Raw genomic sequence first — 27757 nt, 5'->3', positions numbered from 1 at the left:
TCAGAATGTTGCATTTGGATGCAGGAGTGTGAGGGGTGTGTTTTCAGAGTTCTGTGATTGGCCACAGGAGTGTGAGGGGTGTGTTTTCAGAGTTCTGTGATTGGCTACAGGAGTGTGAGGGGTGTGTTTTCAGATTGCTGTGATTGGCTACAGGAGTGTGAGGGGTGTGTTTTCGGAGTTCTGTGATTGGCTACAGGAGTGTGAGGGGTGTGTTTTCAGAGTGCTGTGATTGGCTACAGGAGTGTGAGGGGTGTGTTTTCAGAGTGCTGTGATTGGCTACATGAGTGTGAGGGGTGTGTTTTCAGAGTTCTGTGATTGGCTACAGGAGTGTAAGGGTGTGTTTTCAGAGTTCTGTGATTGACTGCTGGAGTGTGGGGAGGGCGTGTTTTTAGAGTGCTGTGATTGGCTGCAGGAGTGCAAGGGGCATGTTTTTTAGAGTTCTGTGATTGGCTGCAGAAGTGTGAGGGGTGTGTTTTCAGAGTTCTGTGATTGGCTGCTGGAGTGTGTGGGGAGGGCATGTTTTTTATAGTGCTGTGATTGGCTACAGGAGTGTGAGGGGTGTGTTTTCAGAGTGCTGTGATTGGCTACAGGGGTGTGATGGTGTGTTTTCAGAGTTCTGAGATTGGCTACAGGAGTGTGAGGGTGTGTTTTCAGAGTTCTGTGATTGGCTACAGGGGTGTGAGGGTGTGTTTTCAGAGTTCTGTGATTGGCTACAGGGGTGTGAGGGTGTGTTTTCAGAGTTCTGTGATTTGCTGCTGGAGTGTGTGGGGAGGGCGTGTTTTTAGAGTGCTGTGATTGGCTGCAGAGGTGTGAGGGGCATGTTTTTTAGAGTGCTGTGATTGGCTACAGGAGTGTGAGGGGTGTGTTTTCAGAGTGCTGTGATTGGCTACAGGAGTGTGAGGGTGTGTTTTCAGAGTTCTGAGATTGGCTACAGGAGTGTGAGGGTGTGTTTTCAGAGTTCTGTGATTGGCTACAGGAGTGTAAGGGTGTGTTTTCAGAGTTCTGTGATTGGCTGCTGGAGTGTGGGGAGGGCGTGTTTTTAGAGTGCTGTGATTGGCTGCAGGAGTGCAAGGGGCATGTTTTTTAGAGTTCTGTGATTGGCTGCAGAAGTGTGAGGGGTGTGTTTTCAGAGTTCTGTGATTGGCTACAGGGGTGTGAGGGTGTGTTTTCAGAGTTCTGTGATTGGCTGCTGGAGTGTGGGGAGGGCGTGTTTTTAGAGTGCTGTGATTGGCTGCAGGAGTGCAAGGGGCATGTTTTTTAGAGTTCTGTGATTGGCTGCAGAAGTGTGAGGGGTGTGTTTTCAGAGTTCTGTGATTGGCTGCTGGAGTGTGTGGGGAGGGCATGTTTTTAGAGTGCTGTGATTGGCTGCTGGAGTGTGAGGGGTGTGTTTTCAGAGTGCTGTGATTGGCTACAGGGGTGTGAGGGTGTGTTTTCAGAGTTCTGAGATTGGCTACAGGAGTGTGAGGGTGTGTTTTCAGAGTTCTGAGATTGGCTACAGGAGTGTGAGGGTGTGTTTTCAGAGTGCTGTGATTGGCTACAGGAGTGTGAGGGTGTGTTTTCAGAGTGCTGTGATTGGCTACAGGGATGTGAGGGTGTGTTTTCATAGTTCTGTGATTGGCTACAGGGGTGTGAGGGTGTGTTTTCAGAGTTCTGTGATTGGCTGCTGGAGTGTGTTGGGAGGGCGTGTTTTTAGAGTGCTGTGATTGGCTGCAGAGGTGTGAGGGGCATGTTTTTTAGAGTGCTGTGATTGGCTACAGGAGTGTGAGGGGTGTGTTTTCAGAGTGCTGTGATTGGCTACAGGAGTGTGAGGGTGTGTTTTCAGAGTTCTGAGATTGGCTGCTGGAGTGTGTGGGGAGGGCGTGTTTTTAGAGTGCTGTGATTGGCTGCAGGAGTGTGAGGGGTGTGTTTTCAGAGTTCTGTGATTGGCTACAGGAGTGCAAGGGGCATGTTTTTTAGAGTGCTGTGATTGGCTACAGGAGTGTGAGGGGTGTGTTTTCAGAGTGCTGTGATTGGCTACAGGAGTGTGAGGGTGTGTCTTCAGAGTTCTGTGATTGGCTACAGGAGTGTGAGGGGTGTGTTTTCAGAGTTCTGTGATTGGCACACGAGAGTGTGAGGGGTGTGTTTTCAGAGTGCTGTGATTGGCTACAGGTGTGTGAGGGGTGTGTTTTCAGAGTGCTGTGATTGGCTACAGGAGTGTGAGGGTGTGTTTTCAGAGTTCTGTGATTGGCTGCTGGAGTGTGTGGGGAGGGCGTGTTTTAGAGTTCTGTGATTGGCTACAGGAGTGTGAGGGTGTGTTTTCAGAGTTCTGTGATTGGCACACGAGAGTGTGAGGGGTGTGTTTTCAGAGTGCTGTGATTGGCTACAGGAGTGTGAGGGGTGTGTTTTCAGAGTTCTGTGATTGGCACACGAGAGTGTGAGGGGTGTGTTTTCAGAGTTCTGTGATTGGCACACGAGAGTGTGAGGGGTGTGTTTTCAGAGTGCTGTGATTGGCTACAGGAGTGTGAGGGGTGTGTTTTCAGAGTGCTGTGATTGGCTACAGGAGTGTGAGGGGTGTGTTTTCAGAGTGCTGTGATTGGCTACAGGTGTGTGAGGGGTGTGTTTTCAGAGTGCTGTGATTGGCTACAGGAGTGTGAGGGTGTGTTTTCAGAGTTCTGTGATTGGCTGCTGGAGTGTGTGGGGAGGGCGTGTTTTAGAGTTCTGTGATTGGCTACAGGAGTGTGAGGGTGTGTTTTCAGAGTTCTGTGATTGGCACACGAGAGTGTGAGGGGTGTGTTTTCAGAGTGCTGTGATTGGCTACAGGAGTGTGAGGGGTGTGTTTTCAGAGTTCTGTGATTGGCACACGAGAGTGTGAGGGGTGTGTTTTCAGAGTTCTGTGATTGGCACACGAGAGTGTGAGGGGTGTGTTTTCAGAGTGCTGTGATTGGCTACAGGAGTGTGAGGGGTGTGTTTTCAGAGTGCTGTGATTGGCTACAGGAGTGTGAGGGGTGTGTTTTCAGAGTGCTGTGATTGGCTACAGGAGTGTGAGGGGTGTGTTTTCAGAGTTCTGTGATTGGCACACGAGAGTGTGAGGGGTGTGTTTTCAGAGTTCTGTGATTGGCACACGAGAGTGTGAGGGGTGTGTTTTCAGAGTGCTGTGATTGGCTACAGGAGTGTGAGGGGTGTGTTTTCAGAGTGCTGTGATTGGCTACAGTAGTGCGAGGGGCATGTTTTCAGAGTTTTGTGATTGGCCACAGGAGTGTGAGGGGTGTGTTTTCAGAGTGCTGTGATTGGAGCTTTCCTTTATGAGAGGGTTTTGATTGGCTGCAGTCCTGTTAGGGGTGTGTTTAAAAAAGAGAGGCTTGTAATTGTCTTTAGGAGTTTCAGGGGTGTGGTTTAAAGAAAATATTTTTTGACAGGCTGCAGGAGTTTTAGTAGTGTGATATTCTTCGTTTCCTGTCCTGGATTCTTCTGCAACCTTCCGGGACAGGAGAGGAGCTGTAGGAAATGAGGAGGAGGACAAGAGCAGTAGTGAAACTTTCAGGATGTGGCACTAGAGTGACTGATACAGACACTGGCAGCATTCTCCGAACAGTGACCTGCTGGAGAAGCTTAAGCTAATGGAGCCATTCGGCCCCGGAGTTTGTCCGAGCTCAAAAACCTCAATATATTTAGACACATACTCCGGCCCACTGCAGTAGCAGAGATTCTGACAGATATTAACAGCGACAGAAGCTGAATGTGAGCAGAAAGAGGACCCTGTCCTCGGCTCAACTCCAAATACAGATATCAGGCCCCTGGTCTTCATCTGAGGAGTGGAGAAAGTGCGAGGCCGAGCGAGAGAGAATGGAAATCAGTGACTTTTGGGAGCTGTGTAAAATGTGGGCTGCATCTGTCCCTGTGACTCTCAAATCTATTATTGAAGCTCTGTGTGAGATTATATGAGGTGTTTCCTGAGACTGAACTCGTGGCTGACAGTTAATGGGCTTTTTAACCACATTTACTACTAGTATTTGAGTCATTGCTAGTTCCCACATTAGCTAGACCCCGCCCTCCCCCAATCAAACATAGCCCTTTTCCTTTAACATGGAACATTTGGCATGTTTCCACCAATATATACAAGCTCCAGAACCAGTACTTTTTGTTTCCTGGCCAGAACAAAAAGTTAGTAGTATCTTCAGTATGAACCATGATGGCATCAGTCGGCGAGTCGAGATAACGAAGCTCCAGAAAGAGCTTAGAGCCTCAAATAAAGTGTTATGGCGCAGTGGATCTGGACGGGTCATTTACAGTGTTTTATTTTCCTTTGTGGCGTTCTGGGTAAAAGACCAGAAAACCAGACAGGTCTGTGGACGTTTTCATTCTTAAATGGGAACATGGAACATTGTCTGATACATTGTCTGATTTCTGATTTGAACAAATATCACAAGGAAATAAAGACAGGAAAATGCTCTGTTTTCTGGGGCTGTTGTCAGTGCACCTGGAGGCTGCTCTTCAGCAGATTGGATCAGATCTCAGAACCTGTTGTAACCAGTGGATAAACCATGATTCTGCCCTGACTCTATCCATTTAGTTATGGCTCTGGTGCTGAATTCAGCCACAGTGACAGTGGAACCCAGCCCCCACAGCGCCCCCAATGATGAAGTATCCTTGGTTCCGATCAGAAATGGAAAGCACTACGTTTGTAAGAATCTTGAACAGAACTGGTTTAAGACCCCAAGTACTTTAGGTGGAAGAGGGCTAACAGTGCCATCAAGCTGCGAGGATAAATATTAGCACGTTCTTATTCTGATTTGAGTATTTTATAGACAGAGCTCATCCATAAAAGAGTCAATGAAAAGCCCACAGTCTAAATATAACTTAGATTTGGTAGAAAAAGATGTCGCAATGTGGTTGGAAAGTGGCATGTGGTCCAAAAAATAAAAAATAACGCAAGTCTTAGGCTAAATTTGTACCAAATCAGATGAATCTCAGCCCAAATTTCAACATCTATTTCTGGGCTAAATAATGTGACATAACCGACTGAAAGGATTTATTTGAAAACAATGTCCATATGATGTCTCCTCCACAGCTCTTCAAACGGTAAACAGATCTTAGGAGCTTGGAATGCTTGGAAATAAACACTACTTATTTGTCTTAAGTATTTACAATTGGATTTGATTTATTGGTGTGTTTTCGGCCGATTTAGCACAGGAAATCCAACACATATCCAACCCTCTGAGACATGTGAGGCTTTGCCACACTTTTCAGACTGATTAACTGTTTTGTGCTCAACACGCTTGGAGTAGGACACTAAGTGCTACCCGTTGTTGAGAGGATTCCACTGCTCAGACCCAGTCTCTGAAATGTGATAACGTTTGGTGAGGGAAGGAACAGGGAGGTCTTGTCCTTCGACTCAACAGAGGTGGTGTATGAATCAACCGCGAATGGCGGATGGTGGATGGTCGTCAGTGATTTATATAAACTCAGACAGAGCTGTAATAATGGAGTGGGAGTCACAGGGACAGATGCAGCGGCCATTTCACACAGCTCCCAAATACTATTGATTTCCATTCCCTCTGACACAGCTGCCCTTTCTCTCTCTCTCTCTCTCTCTCTCTCTCTCTCTCTCCTCTTCAGATCACAATCACAGAGAACTGATGGCTATATTTGATGCTGAGCCAACCATCCACTCGCCAATATACAAACTGTTTTCATATCCAACCTCTGCCAAGTTGATGGTGGGCTCTTGGGGTTTCATGTTTGGGTTCTGCATGGTGCGAGGCATTCTCCCGCTTAAGGGCAAGGCTGCCATGTCTCTCCAGTTCGGAGGTGTTCCTCAGCAATTATTCCCACCTTTAAAGTTTCTGAAAGGTGTGTGTGTGTGTGTTTGGGGGTGGGGCATGGCACAATGGCACCATTAGTTTCAGAATAACCATTAGATCTCCACCCTTTGTGTCGCTGTGGAGATATATGTTCAGGTTTTAGGTTATTTCCTGATTGTCTTTGTTTTGAGCTGGTTGAATGATTGCTTTATTTTGAATATTCTAGGATGTATTTCGTGGGCGGCACGGTTGCGCAGCAGGTAGGTGTCGCAGTCACACAGCTCCAGGGGCCTGGAAGTTGTGGGTTCAATTCCCACTCCGGGTGACTGTCTGTGAGGAGTGTGGTGTGTTCTCTCTGTGTCTGCGTGGGTTTCCTTCGGGTGACTGTCTGTGAGGAGTGTGGTGTGTTCTCTCTGTGTCTGCGTGGGTTTCCTCCGGGTGACTGTCTGTGAGGAGTGTGGTGTGTTCTCCCTGTGTCTGCGTGGGTTTCCTCCGGGTGACTGTCTGTGAGGAGTGTGGTGTGTTCTCCCTGTGTCTGCGTGGGTTTCCTCCGGGTGACTGTCTGTGAGGAGTGTGGTGTGTTCTCTCTGTGTCTGCGTGGGTTTCCTCCGGGTGACTGTCTGTGAGGAGTGTGGTGTGTTCTCCCTGTGTCTGCGTGGGTTTCCTCCGGGTGACTGTCTGTGAGGAGTGTGGTGTGTTCTCCCTGTGTCTGCGTGGGTTTCCTCCGGGTGACTGTCTGTGAGGAGTGTGGTGTGTTCTCCCTGTGTCTGCGTGGGTTTCCTCCGGGTGACTGTCTGTGAGGAGTGTGGTGTGTTCTCCCTGTGTCTGCGTGGGTTTCCTCCGGGTGACTGTCTGTGAGGAGTGTGGTGTGTTCTCTCTGTGTCTGCGTGGGTTTCCTCCGGGTGACTGTCTGTGAGGAGTGTGGTGTGTTCTCTCTGTGTCTGCGTGGGTTTCCTCCGGGTGCTCCGGTTTCCTAAAAAAACACACGTTTGTAGGTGGAATGGCGACTCAAAAGTGTTGCCCTGTGAAGGACTGGCGCCCCCTCCAGGGTGTATTCCCGCCTTGCGCCCAATGATTCCAGGTAGGCTCTGGACCCACCGCAACCCTGAATTGCATAAGCGGTTACAGATAATGAATGAATGAATGAATGAATGGGATGTATTTCCCATAGCAACATTGCTGTGATAATTTTATGTCATTCAGCTTCAAACATTACTGTGTTTGGGACTGATGTAGGACAACTCCACTCATCTGTGCTGATGCACTCATGTTATTTTGGAACCAGTAATTTGTACTAAATCATTATTATAATTTAAATTACACTGACCCACAATATATACTGAGTGTAATGCTCATATATTATCACCACGTCTATAGCAGTTTATATTTGTACGCTTAATTCACAAGCAGTTTGTAATGCTATATATCGAATGTTGTGCTACAGCTTTGATTTTATTCAGATTCATATTCAAACGTATTCGTGGTACTGTCTGTTGGTTGATTTGTATTAATGACTTTTCAGTTTGTTATATTTTAATAATAATTTAATGACACTTTTGATGTTTTTAATGAATTAGAAGAGCGGCAAATAAAACACGACCCGTATACTCAGTAAACTTTAAGATGAAATAAAAGTAGTTTAAATGACTCATTAGTAGTGATTTCAAAATAACCTCAGTACACAACCATCTCAGCACAGTTTAATGTCCTTGTTCTTGCACAAGTGCTGAGCTCTACTCCATCTCCTTAGAGAACTGTAGCCCACACTTGTGGCCCAGGCATTGGGCCTGTTGACATCACAGAGGATCCTATTGGATGCTTTTCCACATCTGTGTCTGAAACCATCAGGGCGTGCGGAGTGTATTGGAAATGATATGCCTGCTCCACTCTGCGTGGATGATAGTCATTTCTGATCTGAGCTCATTGTTAAAGCAACTGGAGGTAATATGAAATCCACCATTAAATTTAAAGTCCACATCCCATTCGTTTTTAAAGAGAACACCTTCTGCGTTTTATGGCAGGCACGAAATGGGAGGATTTTCATCCTCTGATTACAAACAGCAGTAGTAAAAGGAGCATAAGCACATCGTTCGGAGACTTAAAGAGCCGTCGGCTGCTGGTTACGGTCGTGAAAGCTGAGGATGGGAGAGTAATAACCAGCTGAATGTGAAAAGCCCAGAGTCGTTTTCATCAGTGCTTTAGAAACCACTGTGATGCTGCTCCACATTCCTGACTGCGGCGTGAAGAGTAGAGGGTGTTTTATCAAGTTATTAATCATTCTTATTAATAATGTTATATATTTCTTTATGTAATTCAGAATTATGGATGTATAAATGCTTTAAAATATGGGTTTCATTTCTCTTTTACAGAGGGATGTCCTGATCTCATTTCAGATATCGCTATCGAGGCCGATCTCAGCATTGTTTTACTGATCTGTATCGGCTTTATTGATCTCCATTTTAAGTCCGATCCTCTGTTTCCTCTGAGCAGCAAACTCACATTTCCTCCTCCTCCTCTTCCTCCCCTTACACCTCCTCCTTTTCCTCCCTCTCCACCTCCTCCTCTACCCCCTCATTCTCCTCCTCTTCCCTTCCTTTTCCTTCTCCACCTCCTCTTCGTCTTCCACCTCTTCCCCCTCCTCAACCTCCTCCTCCTCTTCTCCCCCCTTCCTGCCACGTCCTCCTCCACCTCCACCTCCTCCTCTACCTTCTCCTTCTCCTCCTCTTCCCTTCCTTTTCCTTCTCCACCTCCTCTTCGTCTTCCACCTCTTCCCCCTCCTCAACCTCCTCCTCCTCTTCCCCCTTCCTGACACGTCCTCCTCCACCTTCACCTCCTCCTCTAACTCCTCCTTCTCCTTATCTTCCCCTTCCTTTTCCTTCTCCTCCTGCTCTTCCTGCCCACACCTTCTCCTTCTCCTCCTCCTCTTCCTCCCCACACCTTCTCCTTCTCCTCCTCCTCTTCGTCTTCCACCTCTTCCCCCTCCTCAACATCCTCCTCCTCTTCCCCCCCTTCCTGCCACGTCCTCCTCCACCTCAACCTCCTCCTCTAACTCCTCCTTCTCCTCATCTTCCCCTTCATTTTCCTTCTCCTCCTCCTCTTCCTCCCCACACCTTCTCCTTCTCCTCCTCCTCTTCATCTTCCACCTCTTCCCCCTCCTCAACATCCTCCTCCTCTTCCCCCCCTTCCTGCCACGTCCTCCTCCACCTCAACCTCCTTCTCTAACTCCTCCTTCTCCTCCTCTTCCCCTTCCTTTTCCTTCTCCACCTCCTCTTCCTCCCCTCACCTTCTCCTTCTCCTCCTCCTCCTCCACATCCACCTCCTCCCCCTCCCCTTCCTCAACATCCTTGTCCTCCTCCTCGAGCCGGTTGTGACCGATGTGAATACTCCCTCCATCACTGGTGTTTCTAAAATGTAACATGCTTTGTAAATGTTGCTGTGATCTGACTCTACTGGCCACTGTAGTCGTTGTAATTTAAGTGTGCACTGTGTAACAGTGTTATTTAGGAAAATAAAAGTATGGAATCAGGACAAAAAACCTTGATCCGCATATTCACTAATTTTAGATATTTTTACACTGACATCTCCTGAGACTTTTGTTCATAAAGCTTCCTAAATCTGTGGGTTAGGTGTTACATAATGAGGGTGTCATGGTGCCACTGCCACACTACCACACTCTCAGGGTCCTGGGTAGGATCTTCAACTCGGGTCACTGTGAGGAGTGTTCTCCCTGTGTCTGCGTGGGTTTCCTCCGGGTGACTGTCTGTGAGGAGTGTGGTGTGTTCTCCCTGTGTCTGTGTGGGTTTCCTCCGGGTGACTGTCTGTGAGGAGTGTGGTGTGTTCTCCCTGTGTCTGTGTGGGTTTCCTCCAGGTGCTCCGCTTTCCTCCCACAGTCCAAGCACACACATGTTGGTAGACTGAGTGAGTGTGTGACTCTGTCCACAGATGTGAGTTTGTGTGTGTGTGTGTGTGTGTGAGAGAGAGTGACTGGGTGAGTGTGTGAATGATATTGTGTAAATATTTTAGATTGGATTTGTTCCTCAAACTGTCACTTAAATGTGATGTTCCTGTAGGGGAAACAATGACTTGAGTGTGTAGGTGTATGTGTGTGTGTGTGTGTGTGTCAGTGTGTCTGTGTCTGTGTGTGTGTGAGAGAGAGAGAGCTATAGGGGACGTGTGCTGTAGGTCCTGATGAGCTCAGCAGCTGCTGTCTGTCTTCAGTAAGCTCTGTGTTAGAGAAGTCCGAGGTGAAAGCACTTGGACAGCTGGGCTGCTGCTTCAGCGAAATCCAGACAGAGCCTCTGGACATCACCAGCTCCATTACGTCCACTCAGTCCAGCAGCGTATTGCTCATATGTTACAGTACACGCCCAGAGACAGCCTCCAGAGGGGGCAGCCGTGGCCTTGAGGTTAGAGAAGCGAGCGTGAGGCCGGAGGGTCTCTGGTTCAATTCCTGCGACCGGCAAGAAAACATTCATTCACCTAACCCCCAAACTAGTCCCCGGGCACCGAGGCGGTCACAGCCCCCTGCTTCGGTTGTGTGTGTGTGTTCACTGCCACCAGAGTGTGTAAGGAATTGCTCACTAGTGTGTGTTTCACTGCCAAGGATGGGTCAAATGTAGAGAAGCAATTTCCCTAAGGGGATCAATAAAGGTGTTTCTTCTTCTTCTCCAGACGTTCTTCCTCCCGGACCACACTGCTGGACAGTCGCCCAGTTTCGAGGCTGATTTGCTCCTCCCAACAATCGCGAAACGTCTCTGATTTCAGAGAGGTTGTAAAAGATCTTCCCAGTAGTGGATCTTCTCCTGTAATGTGTGGAGTTCATAATCAATTCGTAACTCCACTGATGTTCTCCCAGTGCAGTCAGGGCCCAACACACACTAAAGGCCGATTTATACTTCTGCGTCGAGTCCGTGCAGAGCCTACGCCGTTGTGATAGTTTACACTTCGGTGTTGGTGCCTGCGCCGCTCTGCAATTACACCGCCACACCACTAGGGGCTGAATCGCAAACATCTTCCTCTACACTGTGTAGTACACACTGTTGATTTGTAGTAGAATTACTTTTATAAATCTTTAAAGTGCGCTGTTTAGAGACTAGGTCGTTGTTTGGGACAGACCGGCACATTTTTCTAGCTTGGTCTCGCTCCTTGTTGAGTTATATATTTATTTTTTTCTCTGAGACCTCCATATTATTTCTTTGTTAAAAATTGTTATTCATCCCTGAAGCCCACACCATGTCTGAGGAAATTACAGGCTGTGAATGGGCTGCTGTCTGCGTGTCTGTGTGTGGAGGAGAGGAGCTCATGTACCTCTTTGGTTCAACATAAACAATGTCCATCCGACTACTGACCAATCACAGTCGTCGAAGTCTGCATCGATGCAATGTGTAGCTACATTTTTGGAGAGGTGTGCATCAGGCTATGGGGTAGGGTCCGGCTAAGGTCAACGCAGAAGTATAAATTTAACACACCACCACCACGTCAGTGTCACTGCAGCGCTGAGAATGATCCACCACCACATCACACCTGCTCTGTGGGGGTCCTGAGTGCTGACGAACAGAAGGAAAGTGCTAACAAATTATGCAGAGCAACAGATGGGATACTGTGTGTATGTGTATGGTCAGTGGAGCTGATAATAAAATAGGGTTTAAAATGTTTTTCTGAAAGCTGAGCTGCTGGTGAGCAGTGAGGGGGTCAGAGAAGTTAAAGGTAAATATGTGCTTCAGTTGAACCCTTTTTTTACAGCAAAGGATTAAACATGAATTAAGAAGGACTGATGTTTGAGGCTGCAACATGGTGGCCATGAAATAACATCTTGTGGCCTGTATCCGTAGGGGGCGGCACGGTGGCGCAGCAGGTAGTGTTTAAGTCACAGCTCCAGGGACCTGGGGGTTGTGGGTTTGAGTCCTGCTCCGGGTGACTGTCTGTGAGGAGTGTGGTGTGTTCTCCCTGTGTCTGCGTGGGTTTCCTCCGGGTGACTGTCTGTGAGGAGTGTGGTGTGTTCTCCCTGTGTCTGCGTGGGTTTCCTCCGGGTGACTGTCTGTGAGGAGTGTGGTGTGTTCTCCCTGTGTCTGCATGGGTTTCCTCCGGGTGACTGTCTGTGAGGAGTGTGGTGTGTTCTCCCTGTGTCTGCGTGGGTTTCCTCCGGGTGACTGTCTGTGAGGAGTGTGGTGTGTTCTCTCTGTGTCTGTGTGGGTTTCCTCCGGGTGACTGTCTGTGAGGAGTGTGGTGTGTTCTCTCTGTGTCTGCATGGGTTTCCTCCGGGTGACTGTCTGTGAGGAGTGTGGTGTGTTCTCCCTGTGTCTGCGTGGGTTTCCTCCGGGTGACTGTCTGTGAGGAGTGTGGTGTGTTCTCTCTGTGTCTGTGTGGGTTTCCTCCGGGTGACTGTCTGTGAGGAGTATGGTGTGTTCTCCCTGGGTCTGCATGGGTTTCCTATGGATGCTTTGGTTTCCTCCCACGCACCAAAAACACACGTTGGTAGGTCGAATGGAGACTCAAAAGTGTCCGTAGGTGTGAATGTGAGTGTGTTGCCCCCTCAAGGGTGTGTTCCTGCCTTGCGCCCAATGATTCTGGGTAGGCTCTGGACCCACCACCGCCCTGAACTGGATAAGGGTTACAGACAATGGAATGTATCTTTACGTTTCATTTGATTGACATTGTAATATTTATAGAAACCTGTACCAGCAGACTGTCATTCAGTCTTCTTTCTGCTCCAGACAAAATTTAATGACTGACTGAATGAATGAATGAATGAATGAATGAATGATAGCTCCACTTCTAGACACTTTTTCCATTCGTTGAAACATTAGGGCGTCTCCTCCATTTCCACTGAGGTGCATCTGGACCTCAACCGGGACGATGCTCCAGCAGCCGATCCGCTCCAGTCCCCTCACCCCACACCGGCGATTAGGGCGAGAGGAGACAGGAGGGATGGACTGAGGTGTTTTGTGAAGCTGGGGGCAGTCAGGAGGTCAGAGAGAGTGACCACTGGGGCAGATTTAGCCCTAAAAGATGCACCAGGGTCTTCACTGGCCTCAGAGAGGACCTCGGTTTTACATCTCATCCGAAGGACAACGCTGTTTATTTAGCAGTGTCCCCTCACTGCCCCCAGCCACTGGGATCCACACAGACCAAAGGGACAGCGCCCCCTTTTGGCTCCTCCAACAACACCTCCAGCAACCACCAAATTTCCTAGGACAAGGAGGTTTCCCATTACAACACTGAGCCACACCTGCTGGGCTTCAGTGGATTTGCATGTTTTGGTGTTCGGGTGCCACAAAAGCACTGACTAATACAGTTGGTCTGGAGCAGCTGCACATGAGCCTCACCCGAAGCGAGAGCGGCATAAACCCACCCTAATAATGTTTATTTATTTATTGTATTTTTTGAGAGATGGAGCTCCATCCAATATGTCCGCCGTTATTCCTGATCCGGCATCAGCAAACCTCTCCAATGTTGGTGTGACTTCAATCAAATCCTCACAGAGTTGTTCCAGCAGCGCAGGGCTGGTGTGAAAGGCCTCTGTGAAGCACGTGAAACATTTTCCACTGAGTGAAGACGTGCTCAGAATCTGATGAGCCTTTGGTGGGAGAAGCACAGCCGAGGCTTTGAGGGCCGTGAATGAGGCGAGTGTTTGTTCGGCTGGAGGCCAGACAGGTGGAGAGAGAGAGTGTGTGTGTGTGTGTGTGTGTGTGTGCGGGGCTGCTCGATAAGCAGCAGCATTGTTCATGTGTGGAGGGAAAGGCTCTGTAAGAGTGATAGTGGACCCAGCGAGGAGATACGAGGTCTGAGCTGATTTACTGCTGTTCCACTTGTGCACTCTGCAGATTACCTGATTAAACAGGCCTTCAGCAAGACACACACACACACACACACACACACACAGATAAGAGATCTTCCTGATAGCACTGTAGGCTTTGGCTGATTATTGATGTGTACTGGGAATGAACTGATATTTATATTTATTTCTATCGTTCTTTCTCCTCTGAGCGCAGTCTCCCAGTTCATTTACTTAGTGATGCATATAGAGTGGGTCGTTATGTAAATTCTGTCGAGGTCGAGCTGGAGAAACTGCTCGAGTGGAAACAGGGCCCTTCATAGAGAAACTGACCTCTCGGTTTCCTCATTCAGCACTCTGTAGTCCTTCTGTTGCTCTGCATACTTTGTTATCCTTCTTTAACCCTGCCCCTCAGCGCTCAGGACCCCCACAGAGCAGGTGTGATGTGGTGGTGGATCATTCTCAGCGCTGCAGTGACACTGACGTGGTGGTGGTGTGTTAGTGTGTGTTGTGCTGGTGTAGAGTGGATCAGACACAGCAGTGCTGCTGGAGTTTTTAAACCCTGTGTCCACTCTGTGAGACACTCCTCCCTCGTTGGTCCACCTTGTAGATGTAGAGTCAGAGACAGTAGCTCATCTGTCGCTGCACAGTGTGTGTCGCTCGTCCTCTAGTCCTTCATCAGTGACACAGGGCGCTGTCGGCTGGATGTTTTTGGTCGGTGGACTGTTCTCGGTCCAGACACTGAGGGGTTTAAAAACTCCAGCAGCACTGCTGTGTCTGATCCACTCTACACCAGCACAACACACACTAACACACCACCACCACGTCAGTGTCACTGCAGCACTGAGAATGATCCACCACCACATCACACCTGCTCTGTGGGGGTCCTGAGCGCTGAGGAACAAGGAGAAAGGGTGACTGCTGTGTCTGATCCACTTGTACTAGCAGGACACGTAGTAACAGTCCACCACCATCACATCCCTCTCCTAAATAGAGTCCCTGATTTCAGTGCATTCAGCCTCTAAATCCCTGCTGGGAATGGAGGAGTATCTCAAGGGGACAGTTGTAATGGAACATTGTCCACATCTTTCAGCCACAAACGGTGCCAAGTCTGGGGCGCAGAGTGTATATGTGTTGGTGTGTGTTTTCTCTACAGACCATAGACTACATTTTGGTCAACAGCTATCTCTCAGCTCTTGGCCACTGCAGGGGCGTCCAAATCCAGGGTAAACTCTGGGGGTTTTAGCAGAGGACATGGCAACACCACTCACATCATTCTGTGATATACTCCACCCTTTCAGCTCAGAGCAGCAGCAGAGGGGGATCTGGGAAATTTTAATCACTGTTTAGTTGAATTAGTGACCCTCTATGATCATTGTACATGGGAAACGAACCTTCTGGTACCAAGCCCGGTCCAATAACCATCAGGCCAAGGCTGTCCACTTTAATTTATTAGTAAATATTGAGTGTAATACTGAGGTAAACGCTTGGTATCTTTAAGATTAACATGTTTATGTACTCAAAAAAAAAAACAAGTGGCTTTTAAAATGGTTCCACTGTTCTGCAGAGAACACCTCTGTAAACTATTTCTAACTCTGTTCTCCGTTCTCTCCTCAGAATGATCCCTCCCACGAGCAAAAACTTCTTGGTGAACAACCTGGCGGCAGGGACTCAGTATGACCTCTGCGTTCTGGCGATTTACGACGACGTCATCACCTCCCTGACGGCGACGCGAGTGGTGGGCTGCATCCAGTTCACCACCGAGTCCGAATACTTGCGCTGCCACTTCATGCAGTCTCAGTTTCTGGGCGGGACCATGATCATCATCATCGGCGGGATCATCGTGGCGTCCGTTCTGGTGTTTATCATCATCCTGATGATCCGCTACAAAGTGTGTAACATTGGAGATCGAGCCAAAGGCTCCGGCGTCAGCAGCATGCACTCGCAAACCAACGGCGCGCAATCGCAAGGCTGTAGCGTGACCCCATCCGCGTCCAAAGAGGGCGCTCTGGGGTCAGACGGGGGCGTCCAGAAGGTTCCGCCGCCCCCGACAGACTCTTTAACCCACTCCTCTGAGACGTCCATCCAGGACTGCTCCACCTCCACGTCCGTGCTGAGCCCCAGCTGGACGACTCCAGGATCGTCCGGTTCGCTCAAACCGAAACGAAAGCCGGCGCCAAAGCCCGCCGAGGCCAAAACAGACGCTCTGGCCGACCCCGAGACGCAAAACACCAACCGGAACAACTCCACGGCCTTACAGCAGCCGCAGAGCCCCGCCCCCACTCTCCCCTTCCCCTCCCGCTTCAGAGACACTCCCATCCTCCGGAGGGCGCACCCCAGAGCCTCCGGCAACAAGTACATGACACTGCCGGCGGAGGGGATCCGCTCCAAACGCAGGCTTTCCCTAAACGAGGACCTGTCCAAACACCACTGCATCATGGGAGCGCCCAAGCTCGGGATGTCCATGTGGTCCAAGCGAAGCCTGTCCATGAACGGAATGCTTGTCCACATGGAAAACGCGGATCTAGACGGTAGCAAAGCCATGTGTTCCAGTTCAGAGTGGATCCTAGAAAGTACAGTGTGAATGGAGAGAGAGAGAGAGAGAGAGAGAGAGAGAGAGAGAGAGAGAGAGAGAGAGAGAGAAAGAGAGAGAGGGGGCGAGAGAGCGAGAGAGAGAGGGGGCGAGAGAGAGAGAGAGAGAAGAGAGAGAGAGAGAGAGAGAGAGAGAGAGAGAGAGAGAGAGAGAGAGAGAGAGAGAGAGAGAGAGAGAGAGAATGTGTACAAGAGTCACTGTTTAAAAGTTTGGGGACGCTGTTCAGGGCTTTGATAAGAGCTGCCATAAGAATGATGTACGGTGTAGAGGCAGTTATGTTCATTCATTCATTCATTCATTTCTTTCATTTGTTAAATCATTTGTTCATCTTCAGGGTCAGAGCAAAAACAGGGCTTCTCACACACTCATACCTGTGTACACTCACACACACACACACACACACACACGAGTACTCATACCCGTGTACACTTTCATACACTCTCTCTCACACACACACACACAGTCATACCTGTGTACACTTTCATACACTCTCACACTCACACACACACACACACACACACACACACACACTCATACTCATACCCGTGTACACTTTCATACACTCTCTCTCACACACACACACACACAGTCATACCTGTGTACACTTTCATACACTCTCACACACACACACACACACACACTCATACTCATACCCGTGTACACTTTCATACACTCTCTCTCACACACACACACACACACTCATACCTGTGTACACTTTCATACACTCTCTCTCACACACACACACACAAACACTCATACCTGTGTACACTTTCATACACTCACACACACATGCACACACACACACACTCATACCTGTGTACACTTTCATACACACACAAACACGCACACACACACACTCATACCTGTGTACACTTTCATACATTCACACACACATGCACACACACACACACTCATACATGTGTACACTTTCATACACACACAAACACACACACACACACTCATACATGTGTACACTTTCATACACACACAAACACACACAGATACCTGTGTACACTTTCATACACTCACACACATACTCTCATACCCGTGCACAATTTCACACACACACACACACACACACACTCACCTACTGACTTACACACTCGCACACATACTCTCACACTTACACACACACAAACACACAGTTTCTCAAAGTCACTCCACCTACCAACATATAAGTGTTTGTACTGTGGGAGGATACCAGAACCCCTGGAGGAAGCCCACACAGACACTGGGAGAACACAGGTCCAGAATATCGGGTCATAAACTTTGTCATAAATAATACAAATAATAAAATATGAGCAGGTTTACTGCTGAAAAACTGTTATTCAGGTATAAATACGTGACCGGGTTTATAAGCTACAACTGGAATTACACCACAGTAAAGTGTGTGCACCGACCCTGCGATGTGATTGGATAAGAGACGTTCCAGGAACGTCAATATTACACGATAATGGCACTCTTTAGGTATCACTCCGCAAAACACATGTAACCTAGCAGCGGCGCCGGCACTTACAAGACAGAGCTGTGCCTGGGCTTTTTCATCGAACGGGGAATCGATTCATTTTCCGTTCACGCACCTTATTTTGAACAGAGTAAAGGGTTATGGCGCGGTGCACCATTATCTGCTTTCCTGTAAACAAAAGGAAATCGTAAATAAATAAAAGTAAATTCCTACGTCTGTGGACGGGTCTTTTTTCTCCGCTGCTCTCCTTCACCAGCTCTGGAGACACACTCCAAAACACTCGCGTTTAACTTAAACAGAGAGAAACAGCATCGTTTAGTGTGTGATACACATCACTTTGATCTGAATCCGCTGTAAACTGTGGTTAAACCATGACATGTTATTGACTTGATGCGTTTATCTCTGCTTCAGTCCTGATGCAGACAGAGAGCAGCTCTGAATAATACAGCCTTGTTTCCAACAAATCTGGAGAGAACCAAGGTTCAGAAATCCTGGACGGGTCCAACACCGTTAAAGAGTTTGTTGGAAAGAGCAGAAAGGAACGTGTGACGGTTGATAAACAAATGACTACGAAACTGTGTTATAATCGCAATAGTGCACTTGAGGGTGGTGCTGTTAAGTGAGAAGTGTGCTGCGGTGGCAGGCATGGGGCACTCCCTCTCGTATTATTGCTTAAGTATTCATTTTATTAGGATTTAAATGGACTAGGGTTATTATATTGAATACTGTGAGGCTCCACTGAGCTGTAATCACGCTCACCACACTCTGTAACTTCAGTAGTAGGGTAGGACACCCCCCCCCACACACACACACACACCTTTTTTTGATTTCAGGACAGTGCTGTAAAGGGGAATTACATTCTGTGACTATAGGGGGAGCCCAAGAGCAAAAATACCACATCTTACCTAGTGTTGTTTGTGTTCTAACGCAGATTTATTATTAACAGCAGCTGAAATATCTTCTCTGTAACTATCACAGCGTCATAATGCTCCGGCACAAGCTCATAACACTAAGAATGATACTGGATATTAATTGAGTGTACACCCATAAATCCACCCCCTGGTTTGTACACGGTCCGTTCCCTCAGCTCCACTGACCACACACGAGCACTTTGCAGTTCGACAAGTAAATACTGTAGTCCTCCTGTTGCTCTGCATACTTTGGAATGTGCACACTCCGGTGCAACACATCACCACCGTGTCAGTGGAGCAGGAGTATACAAACAATGAGGTTACTCAAATGCTGTGGCAAATTTACAAAGAGATTATTTGTTTGTTTTTATTTACATTCTTCATAATAAATCATACGTGAGACGAATGGAAATGTCCCCAAACTTTTGACAGTTGTTTATGTGTGTTTGAATGAGGTTTTGTGTGTGTGTGTGTGTGTGTGATTGCTTGTGTAATGTGTGTACATTATCAGTACTGTGTGTGTGTGTGTGTGTGTGTGTTGCTTCACGTCCTCCTTCCTGTCCACAACACCCTCCTTTCTGTTGTATTTTTTTACTTGTGTTTGTTTAATTAAAGTTCTCTGAAAGCGTGTGGATGAGGAGGATGCTCTCCGCCAGGGGATTTTACCTCCAGCTCTCTGCCTCCATCACCACCACCACCAACACCACCACCACCTCCGTGGCCATGGCAACAGCATCCACATCCGCATCAGCGTCCGCACAGAGAGCGAGCGACACTCTCGGAGAGTTTCTTTCTTCGTTTTTGGCGCGAGAAACGCATCGGTGCCTTTCCAACATCCTCGCGCCAGGAAGCGAGCGTCTGCCGATCGGGAATGTGAGCGAGACTGAGGGAAAGCACGGAGATATTTCACAAAAAAGCCTTTCAATCCGAGGGAAATAAGGATTTTCCTGCATTACTATGGAGACACTCCAAACTGCGACTACCAGAGACTTGGGGGAAAAAGAAAATGACTCAAAAAAGAAACACTAAAGTTAAACTGGGACCTCTTATTAAATTGATATTTTTTAAAGAAACCAACAAAACAAATCAAAGTATTTCTTTTGCGTTGACGTTGATATTGCCTTTATTTGAAGGCACGGGGAAAAAAAAAACAATAAAAAAAAAAAATCCATGTACAGAAAAGAAACAACATCTACTGTGTTGTTATGTTGTGTAAAATAAACAGAAAAAGAAACGAGTGCGGAGCAGAGTGGTGTTGTTCTGAAGCCTGGAGCCTGCGCTGATGAGGGAGCGGTGGTCTCGGGTTTTGAGGGAGTTTTCCGGAGCAAGTATGGGAAGCCGTTCAGGAAATAATTATAATGTACTTTGTACATATATATTGGTTTATGGAGAAACTACTTGGTTTAATGGCACATACATTGGTTTTAAACTGTTGGTTTGTATATATCGGTTTGTGAGTATATATTGGATTATCAGTTTATACATTGGTTTCCTAGCATATATATTGGTTTGTATGTATTGGTTTGTTGGTATATATATTGGACTCTCAGTACATACATTGGTTTATTAGCATATACATTGGTTTCTTGGCATGTATATTGGTTTGTGGGTATATATATTGGTTTGTGGGTATATATATCGGATTACCAGTACATACATTGGTTTTCCAGCGTATATATTGGTTTGTGTATATCGGTTTGTTGGTATATACATTGGTTTCTGGGCGCATATATTGGTTTGTTTATATCGGTTTGTGGGCATATATCGGTTTGTGGGCGCATATATTGGTTTGTGGGCGCGTATATTGGCTTGTTTATATCGGTTTGTGGGCATATATCGGTTTGTGGGCGCATATATTGGTTTGTTTATATCGGTTTGTGGGCATATATTGGTTTGTGGGCGCATATATTGGTTTGTTTATATCGGTTTGTGGGCACATATATTGGTTTGTGGGGGCGTATGTTGGCTTGTTTATATCGGTTTGTGGGCATATATTGGTTTGTGGGCGCATATATTGGTTTGTTTATATCGGTTTGTGGGCATATATCGGTTTGTGGGCGCGTATATTGGTTTGTTTATATCGGTTTGTGGGCATATATATTGGTTTGTGTATATCGGTTTGTGGGCATATATCGGTTTGTGGGCGCATATATTGGTTTGTTTATATCGGTTTGTGGGCATATATATTGGTTTGTGTATATCGGTTTGTGGGCGCGTATATTGGTTTGTGGGGGCGTATATTGGCTTGTTTATATCGGTTTGTGGGCATATATCGGTTTGTGGGCGCATATATTGGTTTGTTTATATCGGTTTGTGGGCATATATATTGGTTTGTGTATATCGGTTTGTGGGCATATATCGGTTTGTGGGCGCATATATTGGTTTGTTTATATCGGTTTGTGGGCATATATATTGGTTTGTGTATATCGGTTTGTGGGCATATATCGGTTTGTGGGCATGTATCGGTTTGTGGGCGTGTATAATGGTTTGTGGGCGTGTATTTTGGTTTGTTTATATCGGTTTTTGGGCATATATCGGTTTGTGGGCGCATATATATAGATTTGTTTATATCGGTTTGTGGGAGCATATATTGGTTTGTTTATACCGGTTTGTGGGCATATATATTGGATTCTGTGCTGCATGGTAGAAATTTGCCGCTCAGTGCTGTTCAGCGAGTAGCCTGTTTTGATTGTGCTGCGCGATTTTAATGAACCTCAGTTTGGGCAAACTTTTGACATATTCCAAATAAAACCGAGTGGCCCGGTGACAGAGCTCCGCGATTATAAATACTAAATAAAGGTCATAACAAAGATAACAAAGCTCAGACTAGCCGATTGGATTACGTTCTACAACAATGTGTTTTCTACGACGCTGAAGTTAGCTCCTGATTCGCAGAGCCGCGGTGAACGAAAGGGACTGTTCGATGTGTACATAATGCTGCGCACATTGCTTTTAACGCTTCATGGACTAATGAATAGCGCTAAATACAAGAAGTAACAAACTGTTTACCCTCACAACACACAAAACAAGCCATAAACATGTACGACATCTTTTCTTTGTTCCTTTACTCAATCGACATTTGGTTTGTTTATATGATACTTCAATTTTAATCTGGAAACATTGCATATTAAGCAATTGTGCACCAAAAAAACAAAATGAATGTGAAACTGAGATTCTGGAGGGAATTTTAAAGTTTTAAAATATGAAATCATTTCGGTCGGGCCAGGCTAAATCCATGTTTTCCTTACAGGGGGAAATTGTCCTAGGATGTGTAGTTGTGCTGGCCCAAGGTGATTAAGAACCTCACAGTCCCTCCAGAAACTCAGCCTCATATTTTTTATTATTTTTTTATTTTTTTGTACATAATTGCTCAATATGCCATATTTAAACATGTGTTTAACATACCTACTATTTATTGGTTTTATAATATATAAAAATTCTTTAAAGTATTTTAAACTGCAGAGACCTTTAGTATTAAATAAACAAAATAATTGTCAATTGAGTAAAGGAACAAAGAAAAGATGTCGTACATGTTTATGGCTTGTTTTGTGTGTTGTGAGGGTAAACAGTTTGTTACTTCTTGTATTTAGCGCTATTCATTAGTCCATGAAGCGTTAAAAGCAATGTGCGCAGCATTATGTACACATCGAACAGTCCCTTTCGTTCACCGCGGCTCTGCGAATCAGGAGCTAACTTCAGCGTCGTAGAAAACACATTGTTGTAGAACGTAATCCAATCGGCTAGTCTGAGCTTTGTTATCTTTATTATGACCTTTATTTAGTATTTATAATCGCGGAGCTCGGTCACCGGGCCACTCGGTTTTATTTGGAATATGTCAAAAGTTTGCCCAAACTGAGGTTCATTAAAATCGCGCAGCACAATCAAAACAGGCTACTCGCTGAACAGCACTGAGCGGCAAATTTCTACCATGCAGCACAGAATCCAATATATATGCCCACAAACCGGTATAAACAAACCAATATATGCTCCCACAAACCGATATAAACAAATCTATATATATGCGCCCACAAACCGATATATGCCCAAAAACCGATATAAACAAACCAAAATACACGCCCACAAACCAATACATGCCCACAAACCGATATATGCCCACAAACCGATATACACAAACCAATATATATGCCCACAAACCGATATATGCGCCCACAAACCGATATATGTGCCCACAAACCGATATATGCCCACAAACCGATATAAACAAGCCAATATACGCCCCCACAAACCAATATATGTGCCCACAAACCGATATATGCCCACAAACCGATATAAACAAACCAATATATGTGCCCACAAACCGATATATGCCCACAAACCGATATAAACAAGCCAATATACACGCCCACAAACCGATATATGCCCACAAACCGATATAAACAAACCAATATATATGCCCACAAACCGATATAAACAAACCAATATATGTGCCCACAAACCGATATATGCCCACAAACCGATATAAACAAGCCAATATACACGCCCACAAACCGATATATGCCCACAAACCGATATAAACAAACCAATATATGTGCCCACAAACCGATATATGCCCACAAACCGATATAAACAAGCCAATATACACGCCCACAAACCGATATATGCCCACAAACCGATATAAACAAACCAATATATGCGCCCACAAACCAATATATGCCCACAAACTGATATAAACAAGCCAACATACGCCCCCACAAACCAATATATGTGCCCACAAACCGATATAAACAAATCAAATATATGCACCCACAAACTGATATATGCCCACAAACCGATATAAACAAGCCAATATACGCGCCCACAAACCAATATATGCGCCCACAAACCGATATATGCCCACAAACCGATATAAACAAACCAATATATGCGCCCAGAAACCAATGTATATACCAACAAACCGATATACACAAACCAATGTATACGCTGGAAAACCAATGTATGTACTGGTAATCCGATATTTATACCCACAAACCAATATATATATCCACAAACCAATATATATGCCAAGAAACCAATGTATATGTTAATAAACCAATGTATGTACTGAGAGTCCAATATATATACCAACAAACCAATACATACAAACCAATATATATGCTAGGAAACCGATGTATAAACTGATAATCCAATATATACTCACAAACCGATATATACAAACCAACAGTTTAAAACCAATGTATGTGCCATTAAACCAAGTAGTTTCTCCATAAACCAATATATATGTACAAAGTACATTATAATTATTTCCTGAACGGCTTCCCATAAGCAAGAGAATGTGTAAAACTCTCCCTCAGCGCTCTGCATCTGTCAAACACAAACACCAGCTTTAAAGCAGCTGCACAACCAAAACACACACACACACACACTCACACATACACACTCACGTTCCTCTCAGCCCAAACAGATCGGATCTGTTATGACGTGTTTAGCTCTGCTACTTTTACAGCAGAGCTATGAAAACTGATGTTTACACACACACACACACACACACACACACACACACATACAGAGAGGCAGGCAACTGGTGTGCCATTAAGGGGTTAATCGTCTTGCTCAAGGGCATTTCAGCTGTGAATGTTGAGGGAGGAGAAAGTGCTGCTCCCTACGTCCACTCCCAGGGATCACACTGCATCCGTCACGTCCCCAGCCTTCTTCCCTCACGATGAACCCCCACTCCATTCGGTAGCTTTTGATTATTATTTTTAGAGTAATTTTCTGTTTTTATTTACATTTACACTGGTTACTAACTAAAGGCCGGGATCAGACGGTTGTATCCGACAAATGTCCAGCGTCTGAACTGAATCTGAGCGTCGTGTAGTGCGACGTAATCAAAGATAAGGTAAGAATTTTTTTTAACGTTTTGGCCCGGTCTGACGTCTCCTACGCCATGTTCCTGACGATGACCAATAGGAGACAGAGCTCTGTCCGGGGCACATCTGTAAACACAGAGAAGAGAGAGAGAGGGAGGCTCTGCTGCAGCTGTCAGTGGAACAACCGAACTGAGGAAACGCTCTGGACGTGTAACATCTCCTCAGGTTCTCTTTGTAGGAGACAGTCCACACCGTCCTCTCCGTAACACCTAGGAACCGCCCACTATCACTTTTATTACTTCTTTTATTTAGAACACAATAAAACCAGCGTCACACACATCTCTTCTGGAGCCGTGATCGACAGTGTTTTGACCTGTCCTCCCGTTATACTCTGAACACAAAAACAAAAAAGGCAATTGGTCCGTGTCAATAGCGTAGTGTCCCCAGTCACAAGCACAAACTTATAGCGCTAATCTGACACAGTGAACATCGTGAAAGACAAAAATATCATGTAGTCTGATCCTGACATAAGGTGGAGTCCAAAACCACATCCATCTCTGTTAAGGCAACATGCTGTCACAGCTACTACAGCACTATTAGAAGTCTTGTTAAGAGCTTAGTAAAGTAGTATGTGTTTTTTGGTCTGTAAAGCTCATCTGCTTTGAGCTGTGGAGCAGCAGTCTTCTCTGAAGGGACACTACTCTACTCAACTCTACTTGGCTTTTCTCCTCCTCCACCAGGTAAATCAGGTCCTGGTTCTGGAAGCGGGTTCTTGTTTAGTGGCTGTTCTCTCGTGGTTCAGAGCGAGTCGAGTAGGGACTAAACCGTGGCGTGTAAACCTTGCAGAGCGCTGATCGTCCAGAGAGAGTCGTCACTCTACGCCACGTGACGCAGACGACCAGCACCAACTCTCCATCTGTAAAATCTCCAGCTGCAGCAGAGATCACGTTTGTTTTTATCTGACTCACGACGGCAGCTCGTAAAATGACGCCGTGGTCTTTTGAAGAGGTTCAAACGCTCCTCGGATCGGTGGCCGACGAAAGAATCCAGCGAGAGCTGGACGCTGCAACAAGGAAGGAACAAACTCTACTGATCTGTCTGAACTGATGACGGAGCTGTGTTCAGTCCCAAACAACAGCAACACGCCGATACACCATGAGCCGTTGTTGTGGTTTCCAAAGCCCACTGTTCCCCTTAGAGACGGGGTTTTGAGACGACACCCAATACATTTCAGGGGGGAGCTGTGGTAGTGGAAAACCAACCAGGGACCAATCAGAGAGTAGAGTACAGTAGTGTTGCAACATGATGTGGAAAAGCTCCTTTTAAAACTTCAGTGGCACTGCTGTGCCTGATCCACTCATCAGCACACCAACACCACATCAGTGTCACTGCAGCGATGAGAACAGTCCACCACCCATCTGCTCATTCCTGCTCTGTGGAGGTCCTGACCACTCAAGAACAGGGCGTAACAGGGCTATGAACTTACAATTGTTTACTTTGAGATCACATTTAAAAGCGCTAAACTCTAGCACAAGCCCCTGGACGCAAGTGGGAAGTGTTGAAGTGAAATAATGGGCTCAGACTGTGTGTGAAAGTGTGTGTGGAGCAGAAGCAGGACTTTAGCAGCTTTGCTGTCCTTGCTGTGGCCTGTTTAAGCCATGGACTCTTAACGTTAAGGAGCTTTGGGCGGATGTGTCCTCCTCCTGCTCCATATGTCTCCACATTCTCCGTCAACATTCAGCTGAGGGCAATGAGATTTTAACAAGCCCAGTCCTAATTATGCCCCCCCTCCCCCTCCCTGCTCTTCCTCTTATATTTAGACTGGGATTGCTCCTTAATGAGCGAGACGGAGCTGCAGACTCTCCGGGGGGAAATCGCCACCGTTTCACCGAAGGGAAATAAATAGAGGCACTAAATCTGCTGCAGTGGCCTTTGCACATCCCCGGGCACTGACCGAGATGAGCCGGACGGATCTTCTCCAGCGTGAGACGTGCATTAATCATCACTGCACATCACCACGATGAGATATGGACCTTACGTTTAACCCCTTGTGTTTAGCACACACACTAGAGATTAGGGGCAGTGAACACATACAGCCAAGGAGTGGCGCCAGGGGAGCAGTAGGGGTTAATTCCCTTGCTCAAAGCCTCTTCAGCCATGGATGCTGAGGGAGGTGAAACACTGTTTTTTCACTCTCCTGGCCCCAGATTTTCCTGCTGGTCCTGGGGATGGAACCTGTGACCTTCAGGTCCCAAATCCTCTTCTCAAACCTTTAGGCCATGGCTGCCCCTTTGAACAACCGTATTAGGTACAAGTACAATTTCAACTGTATGTTTGTAGCGTAATATTGTAACTGAAAAATCTAGCCTTCTTCCTTTTGTCATTTTACAGTAACTATTAAAAATTAGGGTGACACCGTGGAACAGCAAGTGGTGTCTCTGTCACAGCTCCAGAGTCCTGGAGGTTGTGGGCTCGAGTCCCGCTCTGGGTGACTGTCTGTGAGGAGTGTGGTGTGTTCTCCCTGTGTCTGCGTGGGTTTCCTCCGGGTGACTGTCTGTGAGGAGTGTGGTGTGTTCTCCCTGTGTCTGCGTGGGTTTCCTCCGGGTGACTGTCTGTGAGGAGTGTGGTGTGTTCTCCCTGTGTCTGCGTGGGTTTCCTCCGGGTGACTGTCTGTGAGGAGTGTGGTGTGTTCTCCCTGTGTCTGCGTGGGTTTCCTCCGGGTGACTGTCTGTGAGGAGTGTGGTGTGTTCTCCCTGTGTCTGTGTGGGTTTCCTCCGGGTGACTGTCTGTGAGGAGTGTGGTGTGTTCTCTCTGTGTCTGCGTGGGTTTCCTCCGGGTGACTGTCTGTGAGGAGTGTGGTGTGTTCTCTCTGTGTCTGCGTGGGTTTCCTCCGGGTGACTGTCTGTGAGGAGTGTGGAGTGTTCTCTCTGTGTCTGCGTGGGTTTCCTCCGGGTGACTGTCTGTGAGGAGTGTGGTGTGTTCTCCCTGTGTCTGCGTGGGTTTCCTCCGGGTGACTGTCTGTGAGGAGTGTGGTGTGTTCTCCCTGTGTCTGCGTGGGTTTCTTCGGGTGACTGTCTGTGAGGAGTGTGGTGTGTTCTCCCTGTGTCTGCGTGGGTTTCCTCCGGGTGACTGTCTGTGAGGAGTGTGGTGTGTTCTCTCTGTGTCTGAGTGGGTTTCCTCCGGGTGACTGTCTGTGAGGAGTGTGGTGTATTCTCTCTGTGTCTGCGTGGGTTTCCTCCGGGTGACTGTCTGTGAGGAGTGTGGTGTGTTCTCCCTGTGTCTGCGTGGGTTTCCTCCGGGTGACTGTCTGTGAGGAGTGTGGTGTGTTCTCCCTGTGTCTGCGTGGGTTTCTTCGGGTGACTGTCTGTGAGGAGTGTGGTGTGTTCTCCCTGTGTCTGCGTGGGTT

The 27757-nt window shown here is 46.8% G+C and overlaps 1 protein-coding gene across 2 annotated transcripts in view; it reads left to right on the top strand.

Moving 5' to 3' along the window:
• The window catches only part of lrfn5a (leucine rich repeat and fibronectin type III domain containing 5a), a 105063-nt gene extending 85329 nt beyond the window's left edge, over positions 1 to 19734 (top strand). Inside the window, exons 3-4 of one of the 2 annotated variants that reach the window (XM_066675956.1) lie at positions 15172 to 16085; positions 19139 to 19734. In XM_066675956.1, coding sequence (XP_066532053.1) covers positions 15172 to 16085; positions 19139 to 19146 — 922 coding nt within the window. In that variant the 3' untranslated portion in view covers positions 19147 to 19734. Of the gene's footprint in view, positions 1 to 15171; positions 16139 to 19138 lie in introns of those variants that run through there. The other variant, XM_066675955.1, reaches the window with a different exon arrangement.
• The last annotated feature ends 8023 nt before the right edge of the window (positions 19735 to 27757 follow it).

This window comes from Hoplias malabaricus, chromosome 1 (genome assembly GCF_029633855.1).
Source record: "Hoplias malabaricus isolate fHopMal1 chromosome 1, fHopMal1.hap1, whole genome shotgun sequence".
In the NCBI taxonomy this organism is placed as follows: domain Eukaryota; kingdom Metazoa; phylum Chordata; class Actinopteri; order Characiformes; family Erythrinidae; genus Hoplias; species Hoplias malabaricus.
Note: the sequence above shows the minus strand (reverse complement) of the source record. Positions and strands in the feature narration are given on the sequence as shown.